General features: G+C 44.0%; 1 protein-coding gene across 8 annotated transcripts in view; it reads left to right on the top strand.

The window, feature by feature from the left end:
* Positions 1 to 21,008, top strand: part of LOC118880656 (transformation/transcription domain associated protein) — a 112,618-nt gene that overhangs the window by 13,358 nt on the left and 78,252 nt on the right. For all 8 annotated transcript variants that reach the window (XM_036824402.1, XM_036824405.1, XM_036824401.1 and 5 more), the window contains 13 exons: positions 1,058 to 1,135; positions 1,337 to 1,425; positions 2,259 to 2,355; positions 4,558 to 4,696; positions 7,269 to 7,347; positions 8,887 to 9,121; positions 9,752 to 10,118; positions 10,209 to 10,306; positions 10,789 to 10,983; positions 11,805 to 11,996; positions 14,311 to 14,476; positions 16,083 to 16,339; positions 18,377 to 18,577. In XM_036824402.1, coding sequence (XP_036680297.1) covers positions 1,058 to 1,135; positions 1,337 to 1,425; positions 2,259 to 2,355; positions 4,558 to 4,696; positions 7,269 to 7,347; positions 8,887 to 9,121; positions 9,752 to 10,118; positions 10,209 to 10,306; positions 10,789 to 10,983; positions 11,805 to 11,996; positions 14,311 to 14,476; positions 16,083 to 16,339; positions 18,377 to 18,577 — 2,193 coding nt within the window. The remainder of the gene's footprint in view (positions 1 to 1,057; positions 1,136 to 1,336; positions 1,426 to 2,258; positions 2,356 to 4,557; positions 4,697 to 7,268; positions 7,348 to 8,886; positions 9,122 to 9,751; positions 10,119 to 10,208; positions 10,307 to 10,788; positions 10,984 to 11,804; positions 11,997 to 14,310; positions 14,477 to 16,082; positions 16,340 to 18,376; positions 18,578 to 21,008) is intronic.

Here is a 21,008-nt window from a genome sequence, read left to right as displayed (position 1 = left end):
TGCTCACCAGAGATACAAAGATAGCATCGTGGTGAAATCCAGAACCAGAAAGAGCAGCTGACCCGGCAAGGGGGCCTCCGTTCTTTCCTTAGCTTCAACATTAGAGAAGTCCCTTTAAACTGCATATAAATTTGTAGTTCAGTGCCTGACGGTGTGGGCTCTGGGGACAGAAGTTCTGGGATGATGCTGCAGCTCTACCACTTGCACTTTTTGACTGTAGGAAAGTTCATGAACCGTTGTTCTGACCTTATTTTCCCTCTCATCTGAAAAATCAGTCTCGTGGAGTTTTGTGAAGGGAACGCTGGTACTGTCTGCAGCTAATGCATTAGATTTGTAGTATTTGCCACGTAGGGAACATGTATTGAGCATTTACTATGACTGTATTTTTATGATTGAATCAAGGCTATCATCTGTATTTGTTTTACTGAAATGGTTTTGCAGAATGTTTCACTTTGAGTTAGGATAAACAGGAAGCTACATTTTGAATGAAGCTTTCATTCCTTTCTTCTTCCTGAATTAGAAACTTGTTTTCTGTTTATCAGTCTTGTGTTTCTTTTTTTGCTTGTCTGTTCCTATCCATTTGTCACCCATTTGTATTTTGAGTCTGACATTTTCCTTACCTGTTTGAGTTTTTATATATTAAGACTATTTTTTCTTACATTTATTGCAAGCATTTTTCCTGTTTATAAATATGTATGAATAAAACTAGGTAAACTTGTACTTCTTGCTGTTTTTCTTTCAAGTAAGCAAGATAATAGGTTAAAAAATTTTTTTAAATTTCTCCGGTGATTTGAATCTCTAAGTTTTGACAAATTTTCCTGAGGTTTTTACTACAGGTGATGACATTGTAAAATATGAAAACCTTTATATTAAATAACAGTTCTATGTACTTTGTTTTCAAAATAGTTTGTTTCTTTCACCACAGATAATTACGAAGATGTGTCAGTATTTTCCCTTCCCTTTATTTCAGTGGGGTGATGTGCAATAGTGGCACACTGATTAGGGCTATTTTAAGTGCCACGGTGATAACCTCAGTCCTCCTGTTCCTCTCTTGCAGCATTCCATCATTCCAAGAGGATCTCTTTCTTTGAAAGTGTTGGCAGAATTGCCCATCATTGTTGTTTTAATGTATCAGGTATGCATATTGCTTAGTAGCTTCTTGGGTTGTGGGCTTCCTATTTTACAAGAAAGTTTACACCTAATTTTCTGTGGCAAATAGATGTGTATGATACACATGTGCTAACTAATGAATCTCATCACACTTTCTTTGGTATGCCAGATTATTTTGCTATAAGCAGAGTGTAAAAGCATGACAATCTGATATGTTTGCTTTTAGCTCTACAAACTGAATATCCACAATGTTGTTGCTGAATTTGTGCCCTTGATCATGAATACCATTGCAATTCAGGTATCTGCACAAGCCAGGTGAGATTTCTTTGGTCAGTGATGCAGCTGACTACCATAGTTCTTTAATCCAAGTAAAAATGTACTTGCTGTCGTCATTTGTAAGACAAGAAAATTTTGAGTGATAAAATTTTGGTTAAACTTATATGTATTTTTGGCTTTCTGAAGTTGTATTTCGATGATGGGTGACATGTCTTAGTCTTTGGTGTCTTGTAAATTTAGAACTATCATTAGGCATTACTGTCCTCAATTACAGCTTTGGGATATTCCAGGCTCTCTCACCTTCAAGCCTTTGTTCTTGCTGTTCCTCTCAGCACGAGGGCTAGAAAGCTCTTTACCCCCTTACCCCCTTCGTTCTTCCTCACCCATCACCCTTAATCACTGACTTGTTCATCCTTGGAAGCCTCCCAGTGAAGCTTTTTCTCCAACCTCACAGCATTCCTCCTAAGATCTTTGTCACTTGCTCTCTTGACTTGCAGCCTATCTAGCTCTAAGTCACTTGAGAGCAAGAGCTGAGGGTCGATCAGCCCTAACGGCCTCTGTGGCCACAGCATGGGTCTTCCACTGGTCAAATAGGTGCCCTCATGCTGTCTTCTGGGGAAGCAGGTCAGTCTCGCCTTGGCTGTGGGGATTCAGATTGTGGCTGCTGCCCAACGGCCTGGAGATCTGCCTGCTTTATGCCTTTAAGGCCTTTAAGTTAGTCGGAACTGCATAAAAGTGTAGGCGCGTTTACTGTTGCTGCTGTGTAGAAATCAACCATTTGGGCTTAGTAATTACTATAGGCTTTTAATTAATAGTAACATCACCGAAAGAGTTGAGAGCTAATATTGTTAATTTTGTTCACTTCTCATTAGGCAACATAAGCTTTACAACAAGGAGTTGTATGCTGATTTCATTGCTGCTCAGATCAAAACATTGTCATTTTTAGCATATATCATCAGAATTTACCAGGTAAGTTCATTGACTTTTGTTTTAAGTCAGGTTTACTAAGATATAATTTACATGCAGTAAAATTCACCTTTTGTAGGTGTACAGTTTGCTGATTGACAAACGTGTACGGTACAAATGCATACCTAACCACCAGTACGTCAAAATACAGAACATTTCCATCATCCAGAAAATTCCTTTTATACGTTTGTAGTCAATTTCCTCCTCCCACCTCCAGTCCCTGGCAAGCACTGGTTTGTTTTCTGTCTCCATAGTTTTGCCTTTTCCAGAATGTCATAGAGATGAATCACTTGGTGGACAGTATTTGTAACCTTTTGAGTCTGGCTTCTTTCACTTAGCAGTAATGCTGAGATTCATCCTTGTTATTTAATTGGTGACTTGTTACTTTTTATTCGTGGTTAGTTGTCTTAGTCTGCTCAGGCTGCCGTAACAAAATACCGTAGACTAGGTGTAAACAGCCAAAATTTATTTTCTCATAGTTCTGGAGCCTGGAAAATCCAAGATCAAGGTTCCAGCAGGGTTTGGTTTCCGGGGAGGCCTTTCTTCCTGGGTTGAAGGTGGCCACCTTCTTGCTGTGTCCTCCCATGGTGGTGAGGGGGAGAGAGAGATCTCCTTCTCGTCTTTTATAAGGCTACAGTCCTACTGGACGAGGGCCCCACCTGTATGATCTCATTCAACCTGAATTACCTCCTAAAGACTCTTATTTCCAGATACAGTCACAGTGGGGGTTAGGGCTTCAACATATGAAATTTGGGGGGGTACACGGTTCAGGCCATAGTGTTGTATTCTGTCGTATGGGTGTAATCATGGTGTTTATCCATTCATCAGTTGATGAACATTTGGATCATTTCCAATTTTTTTAAAGCATTTTATCAAGATATAATTCATTTACCATAAAATTCACCCTTTTAAAGTGTACAGTTCAATGGTTTTTAGTTTATTCACAGATTTGTACAACCATAATCACTGTTCAATTTTAGAACAATTTTTTCACCCGAAAAAGAAATCTGTACCGATGAGCAGTGACTTCCGTTCTTCTCTGACCCACCAGCCCCTGGCAACCACTAATGTATTTCCTGTCTTTATAGACTTGCCTGTTTCATTTTTGGCTTAATAAAGCCATATAAATATTTGCACACAGATTTTTGTGCAGATGTATGAGGTATATTGACTTTTGCTGTTATTGGAAGTTGTGTGTTATAGCGAATTATGTGGGAGAGGTTGGAACTTCAAAAAATGGCATTATCAAGTAAAACTGAGAAAGAGGTTTTGGAGGCTTTTTTGCGGCACCTGTAGAGTAGTTTTATTTTTGTTTTTGTTCTTCCCACTTGGAGCTGTGGTCTCTTCTTACTTAAATCATAAGAACTTGAAGGAAAAAATTGATGCCTTCTCTCTCATTAGTCTTACAGTTTTTTTGAATAAAACTCTTGTATAGAGGTGGTTATTCTAAAGTATGGAATAAATTTAGTCCTGGTCTATTCTAGAGCAATGGAATGGTATTATAATTGATCATTGTTTTTAAAGATTTTATTTCAGGAAAGTAAAAATGAAAATGTGTATGTCAAATTGTTTTTATTCTAAACTACCTTTGAAAACATTTGTAGCCTTCTCCCCACTCCCTTTTTAATGTATTTATCTCAATAATGATAACTTACACTAAGAAAATGGAACATCTGTAAAAAAAAAAAAAAAAAATCTGAATTAGATACCCCTTGATATTTTAGTCAGCTTGAGTTATTGTGAATAACTTCCTGAAACACCTCAAAAGGCATTTGTGACTGGAGCTCATTCTGAGCTGATTAAAGGTGTCTTTGGTGTCATTCACAACTTACATCAGTGGGACGACTCAGTAAATAGTTTTGTTTTTTAACTTCAATATTTATTTCTTCCTCCTTCCCTGTAACAGGGAAGCAATACATATTCACTGTTGAAAGTTGGGAAAATACAGAAAATACAAGAAGGCCTCCATGATCCCATGACGTAAAAGAAACTGCTCCATGTGGCTTCCCCTCCTTCCAGGGCGGCGCTGTGCACACAAACTGCTAAGACTTCTTGGATAGTACTTGTGTGTTAGGCCTGTTACTTTCTGAGGGTCCTTTGAGCCAAGCTTACTCTTACTGAATTTTTTTAAAGTTTATAAAACTTGGGTTTTTCTTAACAACCGCCTATCAGTATAACTGTGTTGTTTTCCTTTTTCTTTTACAGGAGTTGGTGACTAAGTACTCTCAGCAAATGGTGAAAGGAATGTTACAGCTACTTTCAAATTGTCCAGCAGAAACTGCGCACCTCAGAAAGGAGCTTCTGATCGCCGCGAAGCACATCCTCACTACCGAGCTGCGAAACCGTACGTCTGTCTTGCCTCTGGCCGCTCGCCTGTCTGTGAATGTGGGCCTGCTGCTGGCGGCCATCGTGTGCTGAGCCTTCAGCCCGCTCCGTATTTTTGGCTCCATGTGTCCTTTCTTAATTGCTATTTTGGGTGTATTTTTTCGCCTTTATCTGCCTCTCTACCATCCTCTCTCCCTGCCTGCCCCTCCCTCCCTCCCTCCCTCCCTCCCCCTCCCTCCCTCCCTCTCTCTCCCTCCCTCCCTCTCTCTCCCTCCCTCCCTCTCTCTCTCTCCCTGTCTCTCTCTCTCTCTCTCTCTCTCTGTCTCTCTCTCTGTCTCTGTCTGCCCATCTTTTTTGCCTGCCACCAGGGTTCTCCCTTTGTCTTCTCAACAATTTCATAATTAATGTGATAATTTCCTTAGCACAGTTTACAGTCTGGGTATCTCTTAGTACTTCTCTGCCTTCTGACTGCCTGTCTTTTGACATTGCACATAGCCATTTGCTTTCTGACTCACAGCCAGCAGTCTTTAAAAGGTGAGAAGAAAACAGTGTTTTCTTTCTCCATGTTGTGAAAATGATGGAAGAGTTTTAAATGGGATGTTTTAAAATCTATTTACTGAAGTGACTGAGTTGTGTCTGGAGCACCATTGTCGGATTAACTTTCGGTATTCCTGCCATTGGAATAATAAGGACTTTGGAGGTGCGTTGGGGAGCCGTGGAGCAGGAGGTTTCTCCTTGTTGAAGTGCTGACAGATTAAAAAGCCTTCTCATGGTTATCAGATAACCTCTGATCCGTCACACACAACTAGGCCCTCTTTTGAGACCATAAAACTTGGTTTCAGTCTTGTTAACGCTACAAAGATTGACAGATTTCCAAGATGCTACTCTCCAAGGTTAGATCGTGTTAGGCTGGTCGAGTTCAGTTTTTAGAGGCTGCTGTTGCTTTTTTTTTTTTTTTAAACAAGATACTTTGTTTTGAAGCCCCTAGTGGTTCCCAGACTTAAACAGGTAACATCATGACATCTCAAGAAGTTTTCATTGAAAGAAACCTATAAAGAATCATGTTAGGGGCTTCCCTGGTGGCGCAGTGGTTGAGAATCTGCCTGCCAATGCAGGGGACACGGGTTCGAGCCCTGGTCTGGGAAGATCCCACATGCCGCGGAGCAACGAGGCCCGTGAGCCACAATTACTGAGCCTGCGCGTCTGGAGCCTGTGCTCCGCAACAAGAGAGGCCGCGATAATGAGAGGCCCGCGCACCGCGATGAAGAGAGGCCCCCACTTGCCGCAACTAGAGAAAGCCCTCGCATAGAAACGAAAGACCCAACACAACCATAAATAAATAAATAAATAACCCCCCCCCAAAAAAAAGTTAAAAAAAAAAAATCATGTTAAATGTTAGCCATATTATAAAATACAAAACATGTATGCATATATTTAAAATTTACACATCCACTACCAAATGTTAGTGAAAACATTCCTTTGTTGGCATCCAAAATGATATCAGATGGTCACCCATTTGTGCTAATCCTGAGGAGCAGTAGTTTGGAAAAACCTGACTGTTTAACAGATTTACCTGTTTCCCTAGAAACTGATTCTGGGTCTTGGAGGTGATCTGGAAGCCAGTGCCGTGCAACTTAATTTCTTCTCTGCATGCATCACTCATCCCCGCAGCCGGCCCTCCGGCATGTGGGGTCTCAGCCCGCTGCATCTTTCCTCTGTGCCTCCTTCCTCCTGGCCACCTCGCCGTGGGCAACGGGGCACGTCCCCTCCTCCGACCTCAGGGACTACTCGTGGCTTCTCTCGTTTTTCTTCCTGTGCTGCCTGGCTGTAGGAGGCGTCTCTCCAGTGTGCATGTGTCTTTTGTATCTTTGATCCTCAGTAGCTGTTTGCTGGCAAAGAATGTACTGTCTGCTCTACTATTTGCCACCCTGTGTGCGCATCCTCAGAAACATCGGTTGTCCCTGAGTGGGGACCAGCTGTTCCACCCCGTGAGGGCCTCAGCCTGCAGAGGAGCAGGGGGAGGTTTGGTGGTGGCTCTCCCTGGGGGATTAGAGGGACAGAGTCTCTAGTCAGTCTTATCCCAAGAGTCAGGACCCCTAACTTGGGACCCATGCCTGTGAGAACACTAGGATGTCCTAGACCTTTGTAATTCCTATAGAGAAGTATCCTTATTTCTCCATAATGACTACCTTACAGTCTTGAAGAAGGACGACTTCAGGGCAGTGGATAAAGGGGCCTTTAGGGAATACTGCCCCCTTGGGTGGATCGTGCCAGCTTTTAAGGACAATGGACAGCACCTCCCACGAAGCATTGGGGGCGAGTTCCCCGCCAGGGATACGAGGCTCACGGTTTCTTAGTTTATTCTCTGACACTGAATGTGATCCCGACCGCGTCTCTGTGACACGTGGCTGGTGTGGCCCAGCACAGCCAGCGTCTTAGACTAAAGTAGCTCGTGTGCCTTCCTGCTCCCCACGCTGCCCCACATCTGGATTGCTCGTTGGTACAGCCTGGCTCCTGTGAAAGTACTGTTAAGTGACTTACCGCACACCTGGTTTGGTTGGTGATGTATGCAATGAATGTTTGTGTTCCAGAGTTCATTCCTTGCATGGACAAGCTGTTTGATGAATCCATACTAATTGGCTCAGGATATACTGCTCGAGAGACTCTCAGGTATGATGTTGAACCCGTGATATCTGGTCTGTTCAGTGCCAGGGACCGTGGATCCTGACACTTCGTTAGCATTTCAACGAGCGTGGACTGTTGGGCCTTTCCTCTCCCGCTGGATTTAGAATTGCGGGAAGTTTCGGAAACGCCTTAGGTTGCTTCTTGTGCCTTGGCTTAATCAGAGTAGTTGTCTTGATTTAAATTGTAGGTAGAACTATCTGACTAGTGTTAGTTTTTTTGCTTTCTAAGTAGTAAAAATGCACCTTTTTATTAAAAAAAGAGATTTGATAACCTACTAAGAAGAAAGGAGAGAAAACTTTTTGGTTCTCCATAAGGAGATCAACTAACGTGGCTAATATTTTGAACTGTTTCCTCCTAGTCTTTATTTCTTATGCATTTTATAAAATAAATGTAGCTGTGATCATGCTTATTATTTCTAAAGGAGAGAATTAACATTTAATCATCTTTTACCATGTAAAATGGATCAACATTAGTCATTTTTTGGTTCTAACAAAGGAGGTGTGATTGATCATATGAAAAATATGCAGAATATTCTGAATATGGTGTAGACCGTTCACTGTGTTTTCTATAGAAAACACTGTTGTAAAATATCGAGTAAGACATTTTTTATAACTTGGGGTTGAACCCGCCTGAATGGATGTTAGATTGAAACCCTCCAGTGGTTTCTGTCGGTCGCCCTTAGACAAAACCCAGACTCTCGACCATGGCATGCGGCCCCCGCGGGGCTTGACTCTGCTCTCTCTGCCTGACCTGCTGCGGCCACGCGGGCCTCTGCGGCCCCTTGACTCCTCCAGGCAGTTCCCACTCAGGGCCTTGACCTGCCTGTTTCTTCCAGATGGAAATGTCCCTGGCTGAGGTCACAGAGCCGATGTCACCTCGGAGGGGCTTTCTCTGGCCCCCACCAGTTTTTCTCCTGGTGCCTTTTCACATCTTCTGCAACACTTAGCGACTTGCACAGTTGATTTCTTTACTCGTGTGTTCCCCCCCCGCCCCCCTCCCCGGAAATAAGCTTCCTAAGGACAGGAGCTCTATTTACTGGGGTCACTGGTATCCCTGGTGCTGGGCCCAGTGTCTGGCACATGGCAGGTGTCCAGACGTTCAGTGAGTGAAAGTGCTGGGTGGCCTGAACACTGCTGTTGCGGCTTGATAAAATATATGGTATATAAGGTGTTATTTGACACAGGCTGTTTAGCTTTGAGCAACAGAACCCATTCAGTGCACGATCAAGCTGGTAGTTACTTCTGCTCAGGTTAACTAGATGTGCTGGTATAAACATGATGTGCACAAAGTTAACCTTTTTAATTTAGAAAGTAAAGATTTAAGCAAAAAGACAAGGCTTGAGCCTTCTAATCATGTAGCTGGGAGGAAGTAACAAGGGGGAAACTGGGACCCTATAAAGCGTGCCCCAGATGAGCCATCCCACTGGGGGTGTCCCTGGGGCACAGGTAGTGGTGGAGATGGTGGCCCGCAGCCGAGGCGGGTGGGGCCTCTGAGATGCGAACTAGCAGAGGTCTCTGCCCGCAGGCCCCTCGCCTACAGCACGCTGGCCGACCTTGTGCACCACGTCCGTCAGCACCTGCCCCTCAGTGACCTCTCCCTCGCCGTCCAGCTCTTCGCCAAGAATATTGATGACGAGTCCCTGCCCAGCAGCATCCAGACCATGTCCTGCAAGCTCCTGCTCAACCTGGTGGACTGCATCCGCTCCAAGAGCGAGCAGGAGAGCGGCAATGGGCGGGACGTGCTGATGCGGATGCTGGAGGTACCTGTTCCCTCCGCGTCTTCACCGCACGGCGCTCCGCTCACATGAGCGCTTTGCTGGCAGTTCACGGGCCGCCCAGTTGCCAGCTTGGTCCTGGGTGTTTAGACCACCTGGGTTCAAATCCCCACTACCCCATCAACTAGCCAAGGATCCTTGGGCGAGATGCTTGACCCTCTGCTGGTCTGCCTGTCTTCTAACCAGGGACAGTCACAGTGTCTGCTTCCTAAGGTTGTTTGAGATGAGTAAGGCAGCGCGTGAGCTCTTAGCATAGTTCCTGGCGAGTAATCAGGAGAGTTGTTTTCTGGGACACCGCCTCGACAAGTGCTACCTTATCTGTGAACTTCTCTGGAGAGATACCCAGGGTGCCTGGGTCAGGGGGAGATAGTGTGGATCCCGGAGCAGTCCCCGGTCGCATCCAGGCCCTGCTCATCAGGCCAGTCACCCAGCTCTCCTGAGCTGCTTCTCCACGGGTGAAGTGGAGATGGTGACGCTTGCTGTAGTACCTGTGGGGGAAAAGCACCAACTTCAGCAGGTGGTTTCAGAGAGAGTTTTTTTCTGTCTTCTGGAAGGGTTGTTGGCCTATTGAAGAGGAATGATTTTTGTCTCCCCTCCACTTTCTCTTCCTGACAGGTTTTTGTTCTCAAATTCCACACCATTGCGAGGTACCAGCTCTCTGCCATTTTTAAGAAGTGCAAGCCTCAGTCGGAACTCGGAGCCGTGGAAGCAGCTCTGCCGGGCGTGCCTGCGGCCCCCGCAGCTCCCGGCCCTGCCCCTTCTCCAGCCCCCGTTCCCGCCCCAGCCCCGCCCCCGCCCCCGCCCCCCACCCCTGCCACCCCTGTGACGCCAGCCCCCGTGCCTCCCTTTGAGAAGCAAGGAGAAAAGGACAAGGAAGACAAGCAGACATTCCAAGTCACGGATTGCCGGAGTTTGGTAAAAACCTTGGTCTGTGGCGTCAAGACAATCACGTGGGGCATAACGTCGTGCAAAGCGCTTGGTGGTAATTGTGCTCTTGAATCATTTCGACAAATGATGTTTTTCATAGAGTGGGTTTTATTCACATTAACTTATTGTGCTATCTCTTTTCCAGAAACTCAGTTCATTCCCAACAAGCAGTTGCAGCCCAAAGAGACGCAGATTTACATAAAACTTGTGAAATATGCAATGCAGGCTTTAGATATTTATCAGGTAAGGCAGTGAGTGCCCTCAAACCAGGCTCCTGAGTGTGGAAAACGCCTCTTAGAATTAGAGGTGCTAGTGATGGAAGGGGTCTCAGAAATCTGTTACTATTTGGATGGTCTAGAGTATTCATATACCCAGGTTTGCTTTTGTTCTGTAGCATAGGGTTGCATTTATGGTGAGAATTCCTGTAGGTGTCAGTGTATTTTGAGGGGCAGATGGTGTAAAGGGAATGCAATAGAAACGATACTTAATTTTACTAAATTTCTTACTGTTTTGAACACCTAACGAAGGTTTTTGTTTTTTGAGGTTTTTTTTTTGCAAATTTAAGGTGAGAATAGAGAATTAAAAAGATTTGGGAGGGGGGAGGTGGCAGAGATTTGTTATCTCAAATACTCTGTTTTAAGTATGCAGTTGATCTGATTGTGTATTGGAATATATTCAGAGATATTCAGTTTTAATTCCCGTGTGTTTTTTTTTTCCTGTGCTAGGTCCAGATAGCAGGAAATGGACAGACATACATTCGAGTAGCAAACTGCCAAACTGTTAGAATGAAGGAAGAGAAGGAGGTATTGGAGCACTTTGCCGGCGTCTTCACGATGATGAACCCATTAACGTTTAAAGAAATCTTTCAGACTACAGTCCCTTATATGGTGGAAAGAATCTCAAAAAATTACGCTCTTCAGGTATGACACTCTTTTCTTATGTTCTTTCAACATGTGTCGAATACTTGGTATTCCTTTTATTTTCTAAGTGATATGCCTAAGGATAGTGCTTGTAGAGCAAAATTTAGAGAACTATTAGGCTGTAGTAAAAAAAAAATTTTCAAAAGTTTAAGATGCTTTGGACCAGTTCCTTTCATAGTAGAAATTAAATACGTGTTAGATGTAGGCTCTTGGTGCTTGATGGTGACGATGAAATGACAGATTAAGTACTTAAGTGAGCTGCTCCACTCAGCGCTCAGATCGGTTTTGTTCTTTTTCTTTTGGTGGATAATTCATTGCTTGAAGTGTCTGATACAGATTTGATTTGGTAATTTTGGCAAGTTCATTATTTTTTCTTGAATCCGCTTTGGGGAAGTAATGATTTTTTTTTTTTTAAACTGTGAAATAATGTGTGTTGTTTTAAGCCATTGCACTTTGGGGTAATTTGTTACAAAGTAATAGGTAACTGATACAATTGCCATATGGTAGTTTTCTTTTTTTTTTTTTTTTTTTTCACAACTCACCCACAGACACTGTATTTATTTTTACAAGAGATAAATAGACTGACACCAAGCATCGTACATGGATGACCACAGCAAAAGCAACAATGATTGCAGTTACCAAAACATGAAACACACTCATACTATGTCATAATATTGACATTGAGTCCGGTAATCCTCCACTGTAACAGCTCCTTTACTTTGAAGTGAAAATTGATTTGTATAATTTTTTGCCTCGGAGTCCTTGTGGGATTTTTTTTTGGAAGTAATGATTTTTGTCACATGTGTTTCTTGTTTTGATAGATTGTTGCCAATTCCTTCTTGGCAAATCCTACTACCTCTGCTCTGTTTGCTACAATTCTGGTGGAATATCTCCTGGACCGCCTGCCAGAAATGGGCTCCAATGTGGAGCTCTCCAACCTGTACCTCAAGCTGTTCAAGTTGGTCTTTGGCTCTGTCTCCCTCTTCGCAGCTGAAAACGAACAAATGCTGAAGGTAAACTCAGATCCAAGCTGTGCATTGTGTTTGGGTTTTTTTGTTGTTGCTTTTTAATTTTCTTCATTTTGTACAGAAACTGGAGTGGCTCTTTATATTTACAAATATTGTAATATTGAATTAATAAATGTTTACAACGAATCAGGGCCAAGTGTAGAAAACGTTTCATGTGTTTCTAAAGCAGAGCTTAATCTGTTTGTCTCCTGATCCAAAATGAACACTTCAGAGCCCTCGTGGTAGGCAGGGTTTGTCATTAGTCTTGGCACTCTGATTTTCTTTTTTTAAACTCATTTCTTGTGTGGACCACACAAGTAGTGTAGGAGCACACCGTGCTTTTTTTTTTTTTTTTTTTTTTTTAATTGAGTGACGCAAAAGAATATAGGAGGAAAAAACATCTTACCTCTCAGATCCAATGGGAAATGGTTGGCTGTGTAACAGTTCTCGTCACATACCCATCTTCCACAGCACATCTTCTCTGTGTTCATATTTTCTGTGGCAGCACATAAACATCCCATTTCAGAACTATTTGTTCATTTTTCCCCTCTGAATCTAGCCAATTTGTGTTCCTTTATTAAGACCATCTGGGAGGGATGTGTCTCGTAACACTTTTATAGATGACTAATCCTATACGTATAATTTTATCTCATCAGTTATTTGATTTCTAGCAAATGGCAGAAACCAGTGCATGGTTACATCATCCACTAAAGGCAGCAGATGGAACAAAAACCTTATCAAAATTCTCTTCCACTTAATTTCTGTAGAAGGTTGAATATTATCATCAGTTCTGTCTGAAGAGAGATGTTTTCCCATAGGGGAAAAGATCCATTTTTTTCTGAAGTAACTATATAGGTGGTGATATAAAGCACCAGTAATTTGTGCTTTTATGTGACAGTTTTCTCCACTTTTTCAGTTATATAGTAATCAGTTGTCAACAACCTTGATGCTACTTTTGTGTTAGTATAAAAAGAAAATATTCAAATTTTTAGAAAGATATAAAATAGTTAATAGGAGTCTTTGTCCGCATAATTTGGTATCTTCAAATTATTCCCCTTTTGCCAATATCTGGGACAACTATGAAGAACAACAACCAACAAAAAAGAGAATAAAACCTAATAGATTAGACAAGTCTAATGATGGGGTTTTGGAATATTGTTCAAGAAAGATGTTCAAAGAATAATTTCATAGAACGTTTTGTCATGAGACTAATATGTATGATTTATCCATAAAAGAAATATATCTTGCCATATACAGTAACAGACTTGTAATTGTATCACTGACTATACAGGTAGTTTACAGTTCACAGTTCACTTTAAATACACCTGCAAAAAAATTCTCATCAAACTTAACCTGTCACATGTCAAAACTAGGATTTGAAGTACAAGATAAAAAACTAATCTGTCTTAAAATGTTGATTAAACTTACTATAAGCTAATAAAACGCTCATGAACACATTTTTCAATTAAGTCTTCTAAAACATTACCATCTCAAATGTCTTTTGAGGTTCTTCCAAACTTTGCATGTATGGTATTTGGTAGTGAAGTTTCAGTTCCTTTAGGTTGCATTTTGCATTCTGATAGTTAAGGATCAGGCTTCTTTCATCTTGTTTGATTTTTTTTTTTAAGTTTATTTTATTTTATAAATTTATTTATTTATTTATTTTTGGCTGCATTGGGTCTTCATTGCCACGTGCGGGCTTTCTCTAGTTGTGGTGAGCGGGGGCTAGTCTTCGCTGTGGTGCGCGGGCTTCTTATTGCGGTGGCTTCTCTTGTTGCAGAGCACGGGTTCTAGGTGCACGGGCTTCAGCAGTTGTGGCACATGGGCTCAGTAGTTGTGGCTTGTGGGCTCTAGAGCGCAGGCTCAGTAGTTGTGGCTCACGGGCTTAGTTGCTCCGTCACATGTGGGATCTTCCTGGACCAGGGATTGAACCCATGTCCCCTGCATTGGCAGGCGGATTCTTAACCACTGTGCCACCAGGGAAGTCCCTCATCTTGTTTGATTATTTGGTCTCGTGAAGGACTGTTCACAAGAACAGCAGAGCTCACAGGCCCTCCAGTTCCTGTTGCAAAGTGTCTGCTCGGCATCATGTACCTACATAGTAAGATAGGAACCTAGTAAATGCTTCTTTCACAGCCAAACTGGTGGAAGCGTACATATGTTTTAAGATAAATTAATTTGAGTCAAGTAAAAGTTGGAAAATTTTTGTTTTGTTTTTCCTTTTGGAATAAATTCATCAAAATTACCTTCCATTCCTATCTTTTTGCAGTGAACCCTCCTCATTTAGAGCCTGTTAACCTGCCTTTTCTCCATCCTGCAGCCTCACCTGCACAAGATTGTGAACAGCTCAATGGAGCTCGCCCAGACTGCCAAAGAACCCTATAACTATTTCCTGCTGCTTCGAGCCTTGTTCCGCTCCATCGGGGGAGGTAGCCATGATCTCCTGTATCAGGAATTTTTGCCTCTCCTTCCAAATCTACTGCAAGGTCAGCGCGGTGATGTCGGTTGCCTTTTAGTCTTGTGTGCGTGCATGGGTCTTGCTTCCCTTGGTTGCTGGGGTTCCTGCTCTGCACCTGGTGAAGGTCATGGTGAGGCGATGTATGTACATGTCCCCTGCAGCGTGTATATGTGGGTGTCCATCCCTGTGTCCTGCTCTCTTTACGGGCAGTGGATCTTTAGAGGGAGGGGTTCTTCTCCCTGCTCAGTTGAATGGGAGTTGGAAGGTCTTAGTTACCCCGGTTAGGACTTTGTTACATTTTTGTAGCATTTGGTAAGCAGTTCTAGAAAGTGGTTTAGTAAGATCAGGGATCCCTAGATTGAAAGAGAATCAGAACAAGAAGGGAAAAAAACAAGTTATAAAGCTGATATAAGCTTTATATAAAATACATAAAAATATGTTTCTATTTTTATCTAGTTGCTAACTTGCATAGACAGAATTCTTTTATTCCTGTGTGTTAGGAATGCTTCCAAGGTATACATAACTAAAGGGGATATTGGGTCCAGTGAATGTTTACAGGTATGAACTGACTAGAAACACTATCCTAGGAATTTTTTTTTTTCTGATAAGGGTGAGCGCTTGGCAAGGGATTGAATCTTCGCAACTGGGAAATCCTTGAAAGTTGAGTGTAACATGGCCCTATGTCCCCCAGGCCAGATGCTTAAGGAGGCCCATAGTCAGGCTCTGTCATCCGTATTTGACCCCGTCCCCTGTCTTCCCCGACCTGCGCCCTCTGCTCTGATGGGTCTGATTTTCTCTCCTGCGCTCTTCCCAACCTTCCTTCTCCCCACCTGCTTTTGTTCAAGTGCATCCCCTCCTTGGGAACTTCGCCGTGCCCTCTCCTCATCCACCTTCATCTCTGGATTCTGGATCTGGTGTGGCTGCTGTGTGATGCCTTCCCTGATAGCTCCTCTTTCTTCAGCCTCAGCTGCCTGGGATGTGCCTTGTTTGCGGCCACTGTTACTTGCTTTTCTCTTTCCACTTGTCTCTAAGGTTCTGTGGGCAGGTCCTCATCTGACATGTCTTAGGAGGGGGCTCAGTAAATACTTGGTTACCCTCGTGAAACGTGGGGGGGGTTGTGTTTATAAGCAGGAAGCTCCTCCCATTTATAAAAACTGAAAGTGGATTTTTTTTTAAAAAAATGTTTATTTTAGAGCATAGACATCAACTGTGGTTTACTGGAAATCTGAAAAAACACATAAGGTTATGAACATCAAGCTTGATATGGACACGTCATATTGGAGTCTGTTTCTTTAGATTAGGCTTATTCATAGCATGACATGATTTTTAAAAGTTTGATGTATAATATTTATTAGTCCTTAATATTAAATTAATTTAATCAAGATTAAATAATATTAATTGTAACTGAAACTATGTGCAGCCTGCTGTTGTCACCATGAATAAGGTAGACGGAAGAGGTCACAGGGTGCAGTTACAGAATAGATTTAGCTAATACAGAAATTATAAGGCGTAAAAAGTCTTCCTATTATCAGGTTGACGTTTACGTGAAAAGGCGGGTCACTTACTCTGTACAGTTAACTTGGGCGTGTGTCTGGGAAGTAACCGCCCCCGATGGCCTCACACCCTGTGCGCAGGGCTAAACATGCTGCAGAGCGGCCTGCACAAGCAGCACATGAAGGACCTCTTTGTGGAGCTGTGTCTCACGGTGCCCGTGCGGCTGAGCTCGCTCCTGCCCTATCTGCCCATGCTGATGGACCCCTTGGTGTCGGCTCTCAACGGCTCGCAGACGTTGGTCAGCCAAGGCCTGAGGACTCTGGAGTTGTGTGTGGACAACCTGCAGCCCGACTTCCTCTACGACCACATCCAGCCCGTGCGCGCAGAGCTCATGCAGGTCAGTCTGCGTTTCCGTGCCGCCAGCAGAGGGCGCCGGGCCTCACGTATCTGGTTCTCACTGAGGACTTTAGGCTGGCGGTTTCAGAAGTGGCTGGCCACTGTTGAGCTCCCGTGCGGAGCGGTGCGCTCCCTGCTCCCTGGTGGGCTACTGGTGTAGCCTTCAACTTGCTGTGTGGGTCTTCTGGCTTACGAAACGATGTAAAGAAATACTGCAGGTGTGGAGTGAATATTGGTTTTGCAGGATTGCTCCCCTTTCATAGGGCTTGCACAGTGTCATGTTCTCGTGAAGCTGATGACTTGGGAAGGCAGGTGTTAAATGGCTGCTGTTTCTTCCAGGGAGATCCTCTCTTTCTCCAGGAGAGATGTCGAGTTACACAGTAGAGATGCAGACTTGTAAAGGAAGTAGAGCTGTCTGGCCACCCCCAAAGGAAACAGAGCAGATAAGAAAGGAGGCGGTTTTGAAACCAGTTTATATTTTGTGGTCATTAGAGCTCAGTGTCAAATATCAGGTTATTCCTTCATGTTTTGCTGATGGTAGTGATTTGTAATGTGGTTGGTAATTGTTCGAGATTCAGGCTGCCTGTTGCTTACTCACCTGCCCCTTTGGTGTAGAGTATTTGGCCCCAGGTAGGGGGTCCGAATGCCAGCTTTCTGTGATGGGCGGTAACTCAAGTACAGGAGCCTCTGGACGGTAAGTTGGAGATGCAACCAGGACTCGCCTGCCATTCCTGAAATGTAGACCTTGGGCTCCATCTAGGCAGGAGAGTGTGGCCTAGAGGTTGGGTTGGAGCCTCCAAGTCCAAGTCCAGTCATTTGGAGGCTTGACTGACTCTCGAGCCTGAGCGGAGAACAGGACCGTTGGTTCTGGAAGGCAGACCGTGGGCCCGACCCAAGCCTGGGTGAGCTCCCTGTGGGAAGAGGAGGCAAGGATGGGTTCTTGGGCCTCTTGCCCTTCTGTGAGGCAGACAGCCCCAGGGAGAGTTGGGTCAGGGCTGCTGCTTGCTTTTGGAGGCACAGTTACCCTACCTGCTGGACAACTGGCAGAGTACCGTCAGCCCGCTAAGAACCGGTGCGAGTGCCGGGAGATGGGACCCTCCCGTTCCCAGTGCCACCCCCTCCTGGGACGGTAAGCAGAAGACCCCCCTCTCCTGAGGAGGCCTGAGCTTTGGGTGGGCCAGGTGGGGGGCAAGGAGCCTTAGACTACACCTCTCGACAGTCATGAAGGGAAGCCTCTTTGGACCTACGGGAATGTAAGAGAAATTGGAATTTTACTTTTAAGAAGAGTTCCAAGATTTTATGTTGACTGTCGTTGGCCACTAATACCTGGCATTGTTACAGAAGGTGGTCTAAGAAAATAGGTTTAAATAGTGAGCCATGGTGATTTTGAGGACTTAGGATAATTTAGGTGAAAAAGTGTGGGAAAACTGACAGTGTTTTGGAGCAATTGAGTGCGTCTCTGTTCCTTATCCTAATTGTGAGTACAAGGTACACAGTGACTCATTTGTCCCGTAATGCAGGTCCCTTTATGATCACTGTTTTCCCTCTTCACTGTGCTTTCTAATATCAGATTTGAAATGTACAAGGTAGTTTATGTATCATGTTTGTAAGTTGTAAAGTCTAATAATAGAAGTAAAAACCTGAGAAGGCACCATCTAACCCAAGGTCAAGAACTGTGCCAGCAAATTGTGTTTTCCTCTCTGCTCCCCCATCCCATTTTGATATCTGCCCAAACACTGTGTTGTTTAGTTTTCTTGCCTTTGAGCTCTGCACTGTTTATGACATGCTACCATTTGTACTGCAGGAGCATGGAAGAACATTTATATTTATATGTGCATTTTCTGTAAAGGCATACAACTTCTCTGGAAGGACACACCAGACTAACATCGTTGGCTTCCAGAAGGGAACTGTGTGTTTGGGGGCCAGAGGTCGGAGGAGGAGTTTTTGCCGTGTAGTCTTTCATAACCTTTGAGTTGGGATTGGGGGACCGTGGGACTGCATCGCCTCGGAGGGTTAATGAAAGCGCACTGACTTTCAGGCTTTGTGGCGCACCTTACGCAACCCTGCAGACAGCATTTCGCACGTGGCCTATCGTGTCCTTGGTAAATTTGGTGGCAGTAACAGGAAGATGTTGAAGGAGTCCCAGAAGCTGCACTACGTCGTGACTGAAGTTCAAGGCCCCAGTATCACAGTGGAGTTTTCCGACTGTAAAGCATCTCTTCAGCTCCCGATGGAGAAGGTAAATTTTGGAGTCTCTGGGAGTTTCTTAAAGATACTGTAAGTTTCATTTTAAGACATTTAATTTCTATTTGAAAACATGGAAATAGAACATATACTTTTGGGGTGGGAATTTCTAACTCAAAGAAGATGAAGATTTATTGGGGCCCAGCTTGGTCGGTTGGAGCTTCCATCACTCCAGGAGGCCAGTGGGTGGTGTTGCCCCTGAGGACTTTGGACCCTGGGCAGGGCCATCCTTCCTGATGGACCGGGAGGTGTCGCCCAGCCCACCCCACCCTTGCACTTAGTCTGTTTTGATGTCCAATAGGTTTTACGTTGTGTCATTTAGAACCCAGGTTAGTCCCGTTCCTGTCTCATTTCCGTCACTCCTGAGTACCTGATTCTCTCCCAGTCTCTATCCAGACGTGGCTCCTTATTGCACCACGGACAGCTCTTTGGTTTCTCTCTGTGTGCCCTTTAGAACGCCTCTGCCCTTGTATAAAAATCAGCAGACTGTCCCCAGCGTGTTGTAGAGCACTCAGCTGCTTCTGCTTGATCCTTATTGAGCACCGCCCCTTCACCTTACTGACCCCTCCTGGTCCTTTGTCACACAGCTAAGGTTGTATTTATTACAATCTACGTTGTCACGTTCGACTTTCCCCTTTTTATTATATGACCAGCCTTCCCGCCTTCGTTACAGCTGTTGTTACCATGTCTTTTCAGAACACTTATCTAGCCGTTAATATAATGCGCATTTTTGGAAAGGGTTTTATAGAAGCCTTTCACGTGTATCTGAGTGACTCAGCCATTTCAGTGAGCCAGACGCTGGCTGGGATTCTTGAACTCCTTGCAGGCCTGGTCTTAACAGTGTCCTGTGGCCTGGAACCAGTCAAAGCCCTCCTTTTGCTCAGGCTCATTCTATTCCGTCCTGATGCATTGTACGGTAGAACTCAGCTTGTTTACCTTTCTGTAATAAGGAGTTTACACAGTAGTGATTTCTGTAATTTTTTTTTTTAAGCCAGACTTTACTGAACATTTGTGAGGAAGGGTACCCATCATGGGTAATGTCACTCTGGAGTCGTTTCCTGTCGTCGTCTCTCAGTCCACCTGTCCCCCCTGCACACACACACCTTTCCCCCCAACTTTCTCAAGCACACAAATTGTGTCCACCCCTCTCCCAGCCCCGCCCCATAGAACGGTGTTGCCCTTTCCAGTCTTAGCTTCTCATCAAAACCTTTATCTAAATACTTGCCAAATAAACACTAGTTTCCCTGTAAGAAAATACAACTAAAATTCTGTCTTTACCTTGAAAATTACCACAGTGAACATACTGTGAATCTAGCCCATTGCCACGTTTTAGGTCGTTTCCTTAAGTTAGGATTGTATTTGCTTTAGCCCCGTCAGTGGCAGGGTTGGTATTAGAATGAAAACTAAGACATCTGACTTTTACTTGACCTCTGCATACATTAAGCAGAGCAAGAAAATCCCTTTATAAGTAGTTCTTCCCCAAAGCATCTAAAGCATGGAAGAAACCAGGTTTTGAAGACAAGCTTCCATGGTCCTCCTGGACCCTCCCAGGGACTCCGTGGTGCTCTCGGAGCCCTTTTCCCAGCAGGTAGCAGCATCCTGAGGGCCGTGGCACACCCTGCAGGGCTGAAGGAACCAGCAGGGAAGGGGATGACCAGCAGGGCGAGTGCCAGTGGATTTACGTGACAACAGTTCTGCTTTTGGCACACTTTACAATCCCTCTTTTGGCAGGGAAGGGACAGGTAATTGGCTCGTAGGTTATGTTGATTCTTAAAAATAACACTTCTCAGACAATCCTTGCATGATTTATTACATAACCCTGAGCAGGTCAGAGGCAGCAGGAGAAAGGGCACTTCTGTGGTGCCCCAGAAGAGCTCGGACGTGCAAGCTGGGGGTGATGCAGTGAGGGGCCCTTGTCACCCTCTGTGCTGTGTTGCCTGGCTGCGTCTGGAGGGTGGGGCCCCTGTCCCCTGTCAGCTCTGGTTCCTCACACAGGGCCGGGATAAATCTTTAATCTTCAACACAGATTAAGGCTTTGCTTTCTAGGTATATAAGTATCTTTAACATTAATACCTTAGCTGTTAAAGACTCCAAGTGTTTTTTTGTGTGTGATTGTTCCTTCCCTGCCTTCCTGGTCAACCTAATGAAAAGGATAAAATGTGTATGTAGCTATGTAGATTTTCTGAAAAAATGAAGTAAACCCTCTTTTAAAGAGAGAATTTAGTAAAAGCTTAGGAAAGTCATCTTTTAGTTTTGAACCGAGATGACTCAGATTGTAGTTTAATCCAGCAAAATCTACCACAAGAGGCCTTCTGAGCTCACTTAATTTTTGGAATCTCCCATTGGCTACTTAAGCATGAAATTAGTGAACTCCACATCCCATTTCAGTTTGAACCATGGCAGCTCTTTATGTCATAATACTTCTG

This window comes from Balaenoptera musculus, chromosome 15 (genome assembly GCF_009873245.2).
Source record: "Balaenoptera musculus isolate JJ_BM4_2016_0621 chromosome 15, mBalMus1.pri.v3, whole genome shotgun sequence".
In the NCBI taxonomy this organism is placed as follows: Eukaryota; Metazoa; Chordata; class Mammalia; order Artiodactyla; family Balaenopteridae; genus Balaenoptera; species Balaenoptera musculus.
The sequence above is the reverse complement of the archived record's forward strand: the minus strand, read 5'-3'. Positions and strand labels throughout refer to the sequence as shown.